Raw genomic sequence first — 12,415 nt, forward strand, 5'->3', positions numbered from 1 at the left:
CGGCCCTTTGTCCCTGCTCCCAGGACCCTGGGCCCTCCTTCCTGGAACTGTCCTCTCCCCAGCCTCCTCTGCAGCTCTGCGTTTTATCCTCTTCTCTCTCGCTGCCCCCTTGCTGGTCACCTAACCTCCTGGTGTTAGGAACAGCCCCTCCCCCCGCCCCAAAAGAGACCGAAGAAGTGCAGTCACCTGAGCCCGAGCCTCTGTAGGTGTCCAAGCCCAGGGCCCTCCATCCGTGACTCTGAGCACTTAACTCCTCTCAGTTCTCAGCCTAATTTCCACCTTGTGTATCTAAAAAGAAACTTAATTTTTCAGATGCTGGAGGAGTCTGTATGTGAACTGGTGGTGACACGGCTAAAGCAACTTCAGAACAGGATGGAGGACAAATTTATTGCGTGCTTGAACAGAGCCACGAAGAACTTCCCTTCCCTGGCCGACAGGTGCGTGGTCCGGGGATCAGCACTGCCCCCTGCCCCCGCTGACAGGTGGGGACGGTGTGGTCAGCACTGCCCTCGGCTCACTGGCCTTGCCTGCTGGCCAGGTTCATGAACACCGTCCTCTTCCTGCTGCCGAGGTTCCACGGGGTGATGAAGACGCTCTGTCTGGAGGTGGTGCTGTGTCGTGCGGAGCAGATCACTGACCTGTACTTGCACTTGAAGAGCAAGGATTTTGTTCAGATTATGAGACACAGGTGAGTGAGAAACAGCCTCATCCCCCAGTGCGGCTGCCCCCTCAGTTCAGGGGCACTTGCAGGTGGTCATGGAATGTGTCTTCGTTCACTTTGAATCTGTGAGGAAGAGATGGTGGGGCTGCCCCTGGCTCCTCTGACCTGGCACCAGCGAGGCCCCGTCTTGAGTTGTCTGAGGCTCTTCTCAGATCCAAAGTATGCCTAGTTTTGAGTTCTATTTTGTCAAGTAAGTGGCTTCTGTTATTTTTTTGTTTATTTTCATTTTTTGGAGTTTTATTGAAGTATAGTCGATTTAAACAAGGTTGTGCTAATTTCTCCTGTACAGGGATTCATTTATACATGTACATACATCCATTGTCTTTCAAATTCCTTTCCCTCTTAGGTTATCACAGAACACTGGGTACAGTTCCCTGCTGTGCAGTAGGTCCCCAATGGCCAATGGTTCCATAGACCTCAGTGTGCAGATGCCAGTCCTAATCCCAAGTCCATTCCTCCCACTGCCCCCCCACCTGTCCCCTGTCCACTTTGGTAACCGTAAGTTTCTAAGTCCATGAGTCTGTCCCCATTCTGCAAATAAGTTCATTTGTATCCTTTTTAGATTTCACATATAAGTGATCTCATATGATATCCATCCAATGTTGTGGCAAATGGCACTATCATTCTTTTTTATTGCTAATATTCCATTGCATATATGTACCACATCATCTTTATTCGTTCCTCTGTTGATGGATGTTTAGGTTGCTATTTGTTAAATTTGTTTATTTTCAAAATTGCAATATTCTATTAAAGTAAACGTTAGGAGAGGATGCTCTTGATGACTTAACATGTTTTCATTTCTCTGTCTTACTGCATATTTGTTATGTCCTGTTGCCCCGATTCCCACCCCTTGGCACTTACTCGGATCCCTGTGGTAGGGCGTTCTCTGGGTGTGTCTTTTAAGGAGGGAGGTGGGTGTGTGTCCTGTCGGGACATGCTGGTGCCTGACCAGCTCTTGAAGTCATGTTAAAAATTATGAAATCCTTTCTTTTTAGCTTATTTTGTTTGACATTGTCAGGTTTTTAAGAATGAACTTTCTATTTTGGAATGATTTTATTTTCAGAAAAGTTAAACGATAGTACACAGAATTCCCACACACCCTTCACCCAACTTTCCCTCTGACATGACCCTGGTGAGTTTGCCAAAACTGAGAAATTTACCCTTAGTACATTTGTTTTGTTTTGTTTTGTTTTTTTTCGAGGGCTGCACCTGTGGCATATGGAGGTTCCCAGGCTAGGGGTCTAATTGGAGCTGTAACCGCTGGCCTATGCCAGAGCCACAGCAACGTGGGATCTGAGCCGTGTCTGCAACCTATACCACAGCTCACAGCAACATCAGATCTTAACTCACTGAGCAAGGCCAGGGATCAAACCTGCAACCTCATGGTTCCTAGTCAGATTTGTTAACCACTGAGCCACTCTGGGAACTCTGTACATTTCTGTTAATAACACTATATTTGGAGTCATCAATCTCCTTCTTTTCCAGGGTCCAGTCCAAGGTACCACATTGTTAATTTGTTTTTAGTAATTCAGCCCACGATAATTATTATTTTTTATTTTTTTTGCTTTTTAGGGCTGTATTCACAGCTTATGGACGTTCCCAGGCTAGGGGTTGAATCAGAGCTGCAGCTGCCGGCCTACACCACAGCTGCAGCAACGTGGGATCCGAGCCATATCTGCAACTGACACCACAGCTTATGGTAACGCTGGATCCTTAACTCACTGAGCAAGGCTAGGGATTGAACCCACAACCTCATGGTTCCTAGTTGGATTCATTTCCACTGCCCCACGACGGGAACTCCGATAATTATTTTTAACAATGTTATATAAGTGTAGTATTGCCTATTATATTAAATTCTGAAATACAGAACAGTGCAAAGAAGAAAAAGTTATCTGTCATATCTGAAAGTATAATTAAACAGCTGTTAAATTTGTGTGTTTTTAAAAATTCCTCTTCTTTTTTTTTATCTTTTTAGGGCCACACCCGCAGCATATGGAAGTTCTCAGGGTGGGGTCAAATCAGAGCTATAGCCGCTGGCCTATGCCACAGCCACAGCAACGTGGGATCTAAGTTGAATCTGCAGCCTACACCACAGCTCACAGCTGTGCCAGATCCTTAACCCACTAAGTGAGGCCAGGAATCGAACCTGCATCCTCATGGAGACTAGTTGGGTTTGTTAGCTGCGCATGCCACGACGGGACTCCAAAAAAAGTCCCTCTTCTTACAGAGATGACGAGAGACAGAAAGTGTGTTTGGACATAATTTACAAGGTGATGGCGAAGTTGAAGCCCGTGGAGCTCCGTGAACTCCTGAGCCCCGTGGTGGAGTTCCTCTCCCACCCGTCCACCCGGTGCCGCGGGCAGATGTATGACATCCTAATGTGGGTCCACGACAATTACCGGTGAGTCTGCGTCGACCATTGATGCCACTTTCCACGGAACGTTTGGACGCCTTTAGAATCTGGAACAATAATGATGATACAGCATTTAAAAATATGATTGATAGTGAAGATATAACCTTATGTTTTTCCTTTTTTTAAAAATTAGAACATAGTCGATTTACAGTGTTTTGTCAGTTTCTGTTGTATAGCAAAGTGACCCTGTCACACATATAGCCCTATATCCTTATTATAATTCACTTTACACACGTATGGGGAACATTCAGTATGAAGTTACTGGTTGAGTTAAGGATGTCATTTGTTTTCACAGCCACCCTTCTGCTCTGACCTGGTGACTCCTCCTGGGCAGGTGGTTGGGGTGAGACGCAGGGGCTGCTTGGAGCTGGCGGGCAGAGGCAGGTTTTCAGCATTGTTGGGGTTGAACAGACTCAGAGGGGGCCCTGATGTCTTGTCATTGTGTGTCTTCTCACAGAGACCCAGAGAGTCAAGCAGATGGTGATTCCCAGGAAGTGTTCAAGTTGGCGAAAGACGTGTTGATTCAGGGATTGACTGATGAGAACCCCGGGCTCCAGTACGTACCCCGCTGCACCCCAGCACCCGGGCCAGTCGGGCACACTGAGGTTCTTTCTTGGCCAGTGTGGGGCCTTTAGAGGCGTCAGAGGGCATTTGCAGATTAGCATTTTCTTTGCCTCTTGCTTTCATTTTTTTGTTTTTTTGTTTTGTTTTCTTTTAATCTGTTTTCCTTACAGTTGATTTACAGTGTTCTGTCAATTTCTGTTGTACAGCAAAGTGACCCAGTCGTACAGATGTATACATTCTTTTCCTCACCATAGCCTCCATCATGGTCTGTCACAAGTGAGTGGATGGAGTTCCCTGTGCTGTACAGCAGGGTCTCACTGCTTATCCGCTCCAAGTGCCAGTTTGCATCTGCTGCCTCTTGCCTTCACAGTGTGTAGCAGACACGTATTTTAGATCACATTAAGTCTAAAAACCCTGACCCCCGTTACTTTATTATGAAAGTGGCATGACTCACTCTCAACTGTGCCATGAGTGATGGTCTTTTCAGCTGGGAAATTGGACATGAAGCTGGGTTATTGTTTACTGTTTAACCCAGATACTTAGGTCCCACCATTCATTCAGTGTCGAATGAAAAGCTTGAAGCCTTGGGAACAGGAGGAGACTACACTGCAGTCACGCATGGAGATAAGACTCGGTTCTCATAAATTCGAGCTTTGTGAGTTACAGGGCATGTGTCCAGTGCTGATGAAACTTCATAGGAGGCTCAGACCTCATACAGTCTGTCAGCTCACCTGCAGCTGTGCTGCAGTTGTTAATTCACTGAGCTTTTAGAAATTGTATTTGGACTTCATAAATAATCGCAAATTGTAAAGCATAATCTGCTTTTTAACTAGATTAGTTTGAATATTTTATATTCATATTATGTTTTGAATACTTTATGGCACTGATTTTTGGAGTCAGTTTTCTTAACAAGGCAGTGAAGGACTGTATATCTTTTTTTTCCACATTTTCTCAGTTTGAAAACAGCTAGTGGTATATACTTATCATCGAAAACTTCCCATGTAGTAGAGATGAAAATAACATCTCCCAGTTTCTCCCCTCTTGTTAAACGTGCTAGCATTTCTCCCCTTGAAGGGATGCGTTGTTTGTAAGTCAGCTCGCTGTGTTGGTAATAGTTTTGCGTGTGGGTTCCCTGCCTTGAGCCCCTGGTGGAGGAAGAGGTGCCTTCCTGCTGGCCATATACACGGGCCTCCTCTTGCTCCCTCTCTGCCTTTCAGGTTAATTATTCGGAACTTCTGGAGCCATGAAACTAGGTTGCCTTCAAGGACCTTGGACCGCTTGCTGGCACTAAATTCCTTATATTCTCCCAAGATAGAAATGCACTTCTTAAGCTTAGCAACAGATTTTCTGCTCGAAATGACCAGCATGAGCCCTGATTTCCGGAACCCCATGTTTGAGCACCCTCTGTCAGAGTGTGAGTTCCAGGTGAGTTCTCGTTCCTGCGATTCTGAGCCTTCCCTGCCTGGTGGTCAACAGACACTGTCCACTAGTGTGAAATGGCTCCTGCCTTCCTTCCTCCCTCCCTCTTCTTTTTTTTAATGGCTGCACCTGAGGGTCCCAGGCTAGGGGCGGAAGCGGAGCTTCCTGTACCATAGCCACAGCCACACAGGATCAGAGCTGCAGCTGCCATATGCGCTGCAGTTTGCAGCAACACTGGATCCTTAATCCACTGAGCAAGGGCAGGGATCAAACCTGTGTCCTCATGGATACTGGTTGGGTTCCTAACCTGCTGAGTCACAGTGAGAACTCCGATTTCGTTTTGTCTTTAATTGAGGTATAAGTGACACCAGCGTTGTGTTAGTTTTAGGTATACAATGTAACAATTTAATACCTGTACAGGTTACAAAACCATCACCACAATAAATCCTTACTTCAGGTAGTTACAGATTTTTTCCCCTTGTGATGAGAATGTTCAAACTTTGCTCTTTTAGCAACTTTCAAGCAAACCAGCAGAGTGTCCTTGCCAGGGACCCCTTGCTATGCATCACCTCCCATATGTGTTGATCTAACGGGTGCAAGTCTGTACCTTTTCTCTCCCTCACCTGTTTCTCGCACCCTATCTGACTCTGGCAACGCCATTCTATTCTCTGTTTCTGTGGGCTTGGTTTTTTGTTCGTTGTTTTAAATTTTACATATGAATCACATCATACAGTATTTGTCTTTTTCTTTTGGACTTTTCTTTTTTTTTTTTTAGGGCCTAAGAGAACCGGTGATCCAGTTTGTTCATGTTTTGAAAATCTTTTTTTTTAAATTTAATTTTATATTTATGTATGTATGTATGTATTTGCTTTTTAGGGCCACACCCATGGCCTATGGAGGTTCCCTGAATAGGAGTCAAGTTGGAGCTACAACTGTTGGCCTACGCCACAGCCACAGCAACACAGGATCCAAGCTGCATCTGCAACCTACACTACAGCTCACAGCAACACCAGATCCTTAACCCACTGAGCGAGGCCAGGGATCAAACCTGCATCCTCGTGGCTCCTAGTCGGATTCATTTCCACTGCGCCACAATGGGAACTCCTGAACTTATTTTTTATTGCTGAGTAGTAATCCATTGTGTATACAAACCACCTCTTCCTTACCCATTCATCTGCTGATGGATACTTAGGTGCTTCCACATCCTGGTTACTGTGGAGAATGCTGCAGTGAATAGTGGGGTGCCACGTGTCTTTTCACATTAGTGTTTTCGTTCACTGGACAAATACCAGGAGTGTCGCTGGGTCATCTAGGAATTGGATTTTGAAGTTCCTGAGGAACCTCTGCTTGGTTTGCACCGTGGCTGCACCGATTTGGATTTGCACCAGCAGTGCAGGGGCCCTTCTGCCACACCTTCCACTGCACTTAACTGGAGCGGCAGCTCACTGGGGCTTTGGTTTGCTTCTCCAATGGCTGGTGAGGCGGGTCACTTGTTTTACTGGAAACCCACTTGTGTTCTTTCTGGAGCACCTGCTTGCGTGTCCCCTGCTTTCCCCACCCGCCCACAGCTCACTCTTGTCCTCCCAGCCCCCACGTAGCTCTTCTGCTCTCATGCGCCCCACCCGGGTTCCCAGCATCTCCTCGGAGAACCCTGCAGTCCAGAGTGTTGAGGAGTAGAAAAGGGGGTTTTCTCCCCCAGTGCTGATTAGGTTTTTAGTTGGCAGATAATTGTTGTTAAGACCCTGGAATTTGAAAAGGTGGTTCTTCAGCTCCTTCTCACGGAGCAACGTGAGTTATAGCACACACCTGCCCAGGGGCCCTTGATCCTGGAGGGGCCGTTGCTGCATCTGAATGTCTCTCCTCAGGAGTGTGCCATCCGCCCTGACTGGCGTTTCCGCAGCACCGTCCTCACGCCGCTGTTCGTGCACACGCAGGCCTCCCAGAGTGCAGTGCAGACCCGGACCCAGGCCGGGCCCCCCTCGGCTTGGGGGGTGATGGCCGGGCAGGTCCGGGCCACCCAGCAGCAGCATGACTTTACCCCTACGCAGAGCTCAGGTACCGTGCCCTGGGCCTGTCCATGGGATGGTGCTAGGAAAAGTGGCAGGAGCCTCGGGGGAGATATGTGGGTCAAAGGACAAGGGGGTGAAGGTCCTGGATCTAGAACTCCTGGAGGCAGAGGTGGAGGGTAGGCTGGTTCATGGGGACCAGCGTGCGGAGGGGGGAGCATGTGGTGGGGGAGCTTCAGGCCTGGATGGATGGTAGGGATGGCTGTGGGGCTTCAAGCCTGCTGCCCGAGCTGGCACCTGAAAGTCTTAGTGGAGCCCATCAAATGTGATATGTTTTTACCACAATAAGAGAAAAGTGAGAAAAGGATTGTTTCTAACTGAGAAGGACGGAAAGAGTTTCAGTACATGTATGTTCTTTTGTTTTTGTCCGGAAAAATCTGTTTAGTGCATCACATTTAAAGCCACTTATCTCACAAGCAAAGCAAAGCTAAATTCATTTACTATGTTTGTAGTTGATAAACTTCTTTCTCAAATGGTTCAGCTGTTTGCTTTGATCAGCAAAGTATAAATTGTAGCGTTAAATATCCAAATGATTCTATGTAAATACTTCAGTGTTCTTCCTTTGTGTAATTCGTTCATGTTCTGTTGGTTCTAGAAGTAGGACTAATTTGGACATTTACAGTGGACACTTTATGAGGCCAATGTTAGAAACACCAGGGCTTAGAGCCTCACAGGTGCAAAATGTCGTTTTTATGAGCAGGTGACGTGGTTCCTACTTTTCAAATGAGGGCCCGTGGCTTGGCCACCTGGGCTGCCCAGGTTGCCCACTGGGGTCCCAGTCAGTGCTGCTGGGCAGCCCTGCTCTCACGGCATGTTCTGTGGCTTTTCCCCTGGTGTGTCCCGTGTCTTGTGTCTCATCCAATGTCCTTTGGTGTGTTCCCATGTCTTGGTGTGTCCTGTGTCTCATGGTATGTCATGGCTGCATGTCCCATGGTGTGTTCCCATGTCTTGTGGCATGTTCTGTGTCTCATGGCATGTCCTGTGTCCGGCTGTGTGGAGTGACTAACCATTGCACCTGTTCGCAGGGGGAAGAGGCTCCTACCACTGGCTGACTGGGGGCAGCATTGACCTGCTGGAGGATGACATGGCCTCTGCTGAAGAGTCCTCGTCCTCGTCCTTGCTCTTTGCCCACAAGAGGCCTGAGAGGTCGCAGAGAGCCACCTTGATGTCGGTGGGACCTGACTTTGGGAAGAAGAGGCTGGGTCTTCCGGGCGATGAGGTGGACAGTGGAACGAAAGGTAATGAGGTCACCGCCATGCGTTGGAACACCTGCCTCCGAGTCCTGTCCCCTGGGTGGAGCACCCGGGAGCCTGGAGTTAGGTGTCCAGAAAGTGTTGTGACCCCCTCCCTGGTGATGTTCCAGAAATTTAGAGGTCATGAGAGGAGGCAGAACTGGGAGGCTGAGTCTCAGGAGGAGCGGAGGGGTCTCAGGGGCCATGAGCGGGTACAGGCTAGGCACCCCTGCTCCCGGCAGGAAGCACAGCCTGTCCTTCCCAGACCCCAGACCTGGCTTCTGCCTGCCCTCCAGCCAGACCTTTGTCCCCAGTGGCATTTTTATTGCCCCCCTTTCTCTCTGGGTCAGTGTCTGGGACATTGAGGACACATCCCCCTTCCCTTGTTCCCCTCCCCCACCCCGCCTCACTTGCGGCAAACCTGGGGCGCCACCGTGTCATGTGCTTAAGCGTGGGTCACATGGACTGTTTTCCTTCCTGTGCGGCCATTTCCCGGGGCATCAGTGACCGTCTCCTCTGGACCTTCTTTCTCCCCGTCCGTGCACAGGTTTCCTCTGAGCACATAGCTGTCCTCTCTCTGAACCCCCAGGCCTCCCCCTGGCCGTGACCTAAAGACCGCGCCATGTCTGCTGACTTGAGCTTGCTCCTTCTTTGGCCGGGTCGGGGGCACCTCCCGGGCACTTTGGGGCAGAGCTCAGCATGCAGCTTTGGGGCCAAGGTGAGGCTTTGAGGGAACGGGCCCCTGGGGTCGTAGCTCTGGACTTGGGGCTCTGATGTGGCTCTCATGTTTTCCAGCGTTGGGACTGGGTCTCTGCCCTGGGGATGCTCTTAGGATCTTCTCTCTTCAACCAGTTTTAGGAAACATCACAGAAGTGTCTTTTGGTGCAGGTCTGTTTTAGTCCACCTTCCTGGGCAAGAGGAAGGCCCTTTCCCATTGCTCACTCCTGTTTTCTGGCTCTGGGGTGTTTTCCTTGGTGATTTTGGATGATTTCCACATGTCCATCTCTCTTCAGGGAACCGTGGCTTGAGTCATGGATCCCTCTCCTGATTTCCTTCTGTTCATCCTCCTGTTTCCTCTTCTGGGGTCTCCTGGACCCCATCTTCTGGGCTCTGCTGTGACTGATGAAATCCTCTTTCAGGATCCAGGCGCCCTCGGTGCCTGACCGTCCCTCAGTCCTGACCCCTCTGTTATGATGTCTACTCTGATCTTTTTGAGAGATGGTTGCATTTCGAATTTATTTCCTAGATGGTCTGCTTTCGACGTTTACTCTTTCCCTGTTGTTTTGGTCTCTCTTTTCTTTTTTTTTCTTTTCAGGTCCACACCCACAGCATGTGGAGGTTCCCAGGCTCAGGGTCAAATCAGAGCTGCAGCTGCCAGCCTACACCACAGCCACAGCAATGCCAGATCCGAGCCTCATTTGCGACCTACACCCCAGTTCATGGCAACGCCAGATCCTTAACCCACTGAGCAAAGCCAGGGATCAAACCTGAGTCCTCAGAGATGCTAGTTGGGTTCATTAACACCAAGCCACAAGGGGAACTTCTGGTTTCTATTTTTCTCATGTGAAGCTTTCCTCTAATGCCTGGTGCCTGGTGATCGTCAGCTTTGTGCTGTGTTGCAGGCATTGAGGGCACTGGCAGGTGTCGGGTTGGAGCTGACTCACCTGCCCCGTGCTGGCTGCTCACCTAGAGGCATCATCTCTGCTCTCCTGCCTTCAGGCCCAGGGCTGGAGCCGGGGACCTGGGGCCATGTGGGAGTGGGGGGTTGCAGCCCTGCTGAAAGTCCTCTAGCCTTGCTGCCACCTCGAGTTCCCGAATCCCCTGTTGTCCCTTCTATGTGACTGCCCCACTCCCCACGTGGCCATGGGCTCCAAAGCCAGCCAGCCGTCTCCCGTGCTGGCCTTCGTGTTTCACGGGTTCACACTGCTCTAAAAACCAAATGAAGGAAAGGTGAAAAAGGGCAAAAAGCAAACAGTCGCACTTTTGTTTTCGGGACTGGGGAGGAGGCAGAGTCGGGCACAAGTAACAAACCTGCTTTCCGTCCTTCAGGTTCAGATAATCGGGCAGAAATACTGAGGTTACGCAGACGATTTCTAAAGGACCGAGAAAAGCTGAGTTTGATTTATGCCAGGAAAGGTGTTAATGAGCAAAAGAGAGAGAAGGTTTGTATCTGTTTCTCGCCTTCATTCTGTCGAGGGACGTGTGCTGAGAAGCAAGCTTCCCCGTTGGCCAAGAGCCGGGCCTGAAGCAGCGCCACACAGCCTCTGTGTGTGGCTGGGAGGCCCCAAGCCTGGTCCCGCCTCTCTGGACACATGGGCTTTCTCTGTGTGGGGCAGACAAGACCACCCGTCCTTCCTAGGTTTGCGTCTGACTTCAGCCCCTCTCACCTCAAGGCCAGGGCCTTGACCCACCTCAGGACCAACATGCTGAGCTGCAGGGGGAGGCCGTGCTCGTAGAGGCGAGGGGCGGCCGGCAGGGGAGCGGGAGTCCTGAGCCCTCTGCTGGGGCACAGGGGGGCTTGAGGTGGCAGCTGAACATTCCTCAGAATGTGGGGATCGTGGAAGAATTCGTTTAGCCACGGCTTCAATGTGAGACACAGGTCAGTAATGGTGACAGTGTTAGGGACCAGGTTGTGAATTAAAAAACCCGTCTTTGTTCCAGCTCAGTGTAAATCCTCAGCTTAGTCCACAGTGAGTTCAAAACTGAAGCACGAGACTTCAAATCTGAGCGTGAGCTGGTCGAACGGTTCCATTGTATCTTCTGTGGAAAGAGAAGGACCTTTCCACTCCATCATGTCTGTAACCACGACTCCTCAGGCCTCTCGCTGCCCACGCACCTCGGTGGCTTGGGGATGCCTGGCCTTGGGGGGCGGTCCTGTGCTCTCTCCGGCTGGCGGCGTTTGTGCTTGCGGAGCTGCGTTCCGTGTGAACTGCACACAAAAAAGCTGGGGCCGCGTCATTGGAAATCACCAGGATTGAGCACATTGGGAACTGTTCAGAGGCCCTGGGGAGGGTGCCTGCAGTGGGAAAGCTGCAGAAACACTCCAGCAGAAGGCGCCGTGCATCCATGGCCCATGGGCAGGGCGGGCGGCCAGAGAAGCAGGTGTGAGTCCAGCAGCCTGAACAGAGCAGGGCCAGAGGGGCCGGCGGCCTCGCTGGGCACAGCCAGGGTTTGGCCTCAGACTAACAGAAAGGAAGTACAGCCTTCTCTTTTGCGGTTTTAAAAAGTTTTATATCAAGTTCTCTGATTTCAGAGAAACTCAGGTTTTTGGTAACAGATTTTTAAATAATCTTATTGTTCATCTGCCTGGGATTTTTACTTTGGATTTCTCACCTGCCGGGCTGGTAGAGCACAGCAGCCACACCCTTTGGATAGAAACTGTCCCTGGTGCACTTTGCGTTGTGCGGCAGAGACGGTCCCGTAGCGGGGGCACTCGGCTTTCTCCACCGAGAGCCCTCAATTCCGCTCTGTGTTGCTCTTGATTGTAGGAGATCCAGAGTGAGCTGAGGCTGAAGCATGAGGCCCAAGTGGTCCTGTACAGGAGTTACCGCCACGGAGATCTTCCCGACGTCCAGATTCCCCACAGCAGCCTGATCGTCCCCTTGCAGGCCGTGGCCCAGGTCGGTGCTGGAATCCATCTAGTGCTCCAGGGGCTGCCACTGGGAGGGCTCCCTGCGGGCACTGCTTTGTCCCTGAAGTGGGCGTGCTGAGGCCCTTGTCTCAAGTCTTGGCTGTGTTGCCTCGTGAGGCCCTGACACTGACATGAGACCCTGTCCAGACACGCTGCTCTGTGCAGTGTCTCCATGTGCAGGTCACAGAGTGGAGCCACTCAACTCACAGAGTCCCTGGGTGAGGCCAGGTCGGGAGGGCACCAGTGGCTCAAGGGCCTCCGGCCCCATGAACTGCCGCTGGCTCAGGGCTGGCTGGGAACAGTACTTCGAATGTGGGGAAGAGTAATGTTTTCTAGCCAAATTTTGACAGAAATAGGATGTTTATCCCT

The 12,415-nt window shown here is 50.3% G+C and overlaps 1 protein-coding gene across 10 annotated transcripts in view; it reads left to right on the forward strand.

The window, feature by feature from the left end:
- The window catches only part of PRKDC (protein kinase, DNA-activated, catalytic subunit), a 157,877-nt gene that overhangs the window by 101,128 nt on the left and 44,334 nt on the right, over window positions 1-12,415 (forward strand). For all 10 annotated transcript variants that reach the window (XR_014843848.1, XR_014843847.1, XR_014843849.1 and 7 more), the window contains 9 exons: window positions 313-437; window positions 539-688; window positions 2,949-3,122; window positions 3,592-3,690; window positions 4,916-5,123; window positions 6,983-7,172; window positions 8,209-8,421; window positions 10,465-10,577; window positions 11,904-12,035. Coding sequence is in view for 7 of the 10 variants with exons in the window: in XM_021089419.2 (XP_020945078.2) it covers window positions 313-437; window positions 539-688; window positions 2,949-3,122; window positions 3,592-3,690; window positions 4,916-5,123; window positions 6,983-7,172; window positions 8,209-8,421; window positions 10,465-10,577; window positions 11,904-12,035 (1,404 nt within the window). In the remaining 3 variants the exon portion in view is untranslated. The remainder of the gene's footprint in view (window positions 1-312; window positions 438-538; window positions 689-2,948; window positions 3,123-3,591; window positions 3,691-4,915; window positions 5,124-6,982; window positions 7,173-8,208; window positions 8,422-10,464; window positions 10,578-11,903; window positions 12,036-12,415) is intronic.

The sequence above is a fragment of the Sus scrofa genome, chromosome 4, assembly GCF_054392235.1.
Source record: "Sus scrofa isolate SSC_HxYL_T2T_F1_AM1 chromosome 4, Sscrofa_HxYL_maternal_Yorkshire_Landrace_v2.0, whole genome shotgun sequence".
Classification (NCBI taxonomy): domain Eukaryota; kingdom Metazoa; phylum Chordata; class Mammalia; order Artiodactyla; family Suidae; genus Sus; species Sus scrofa.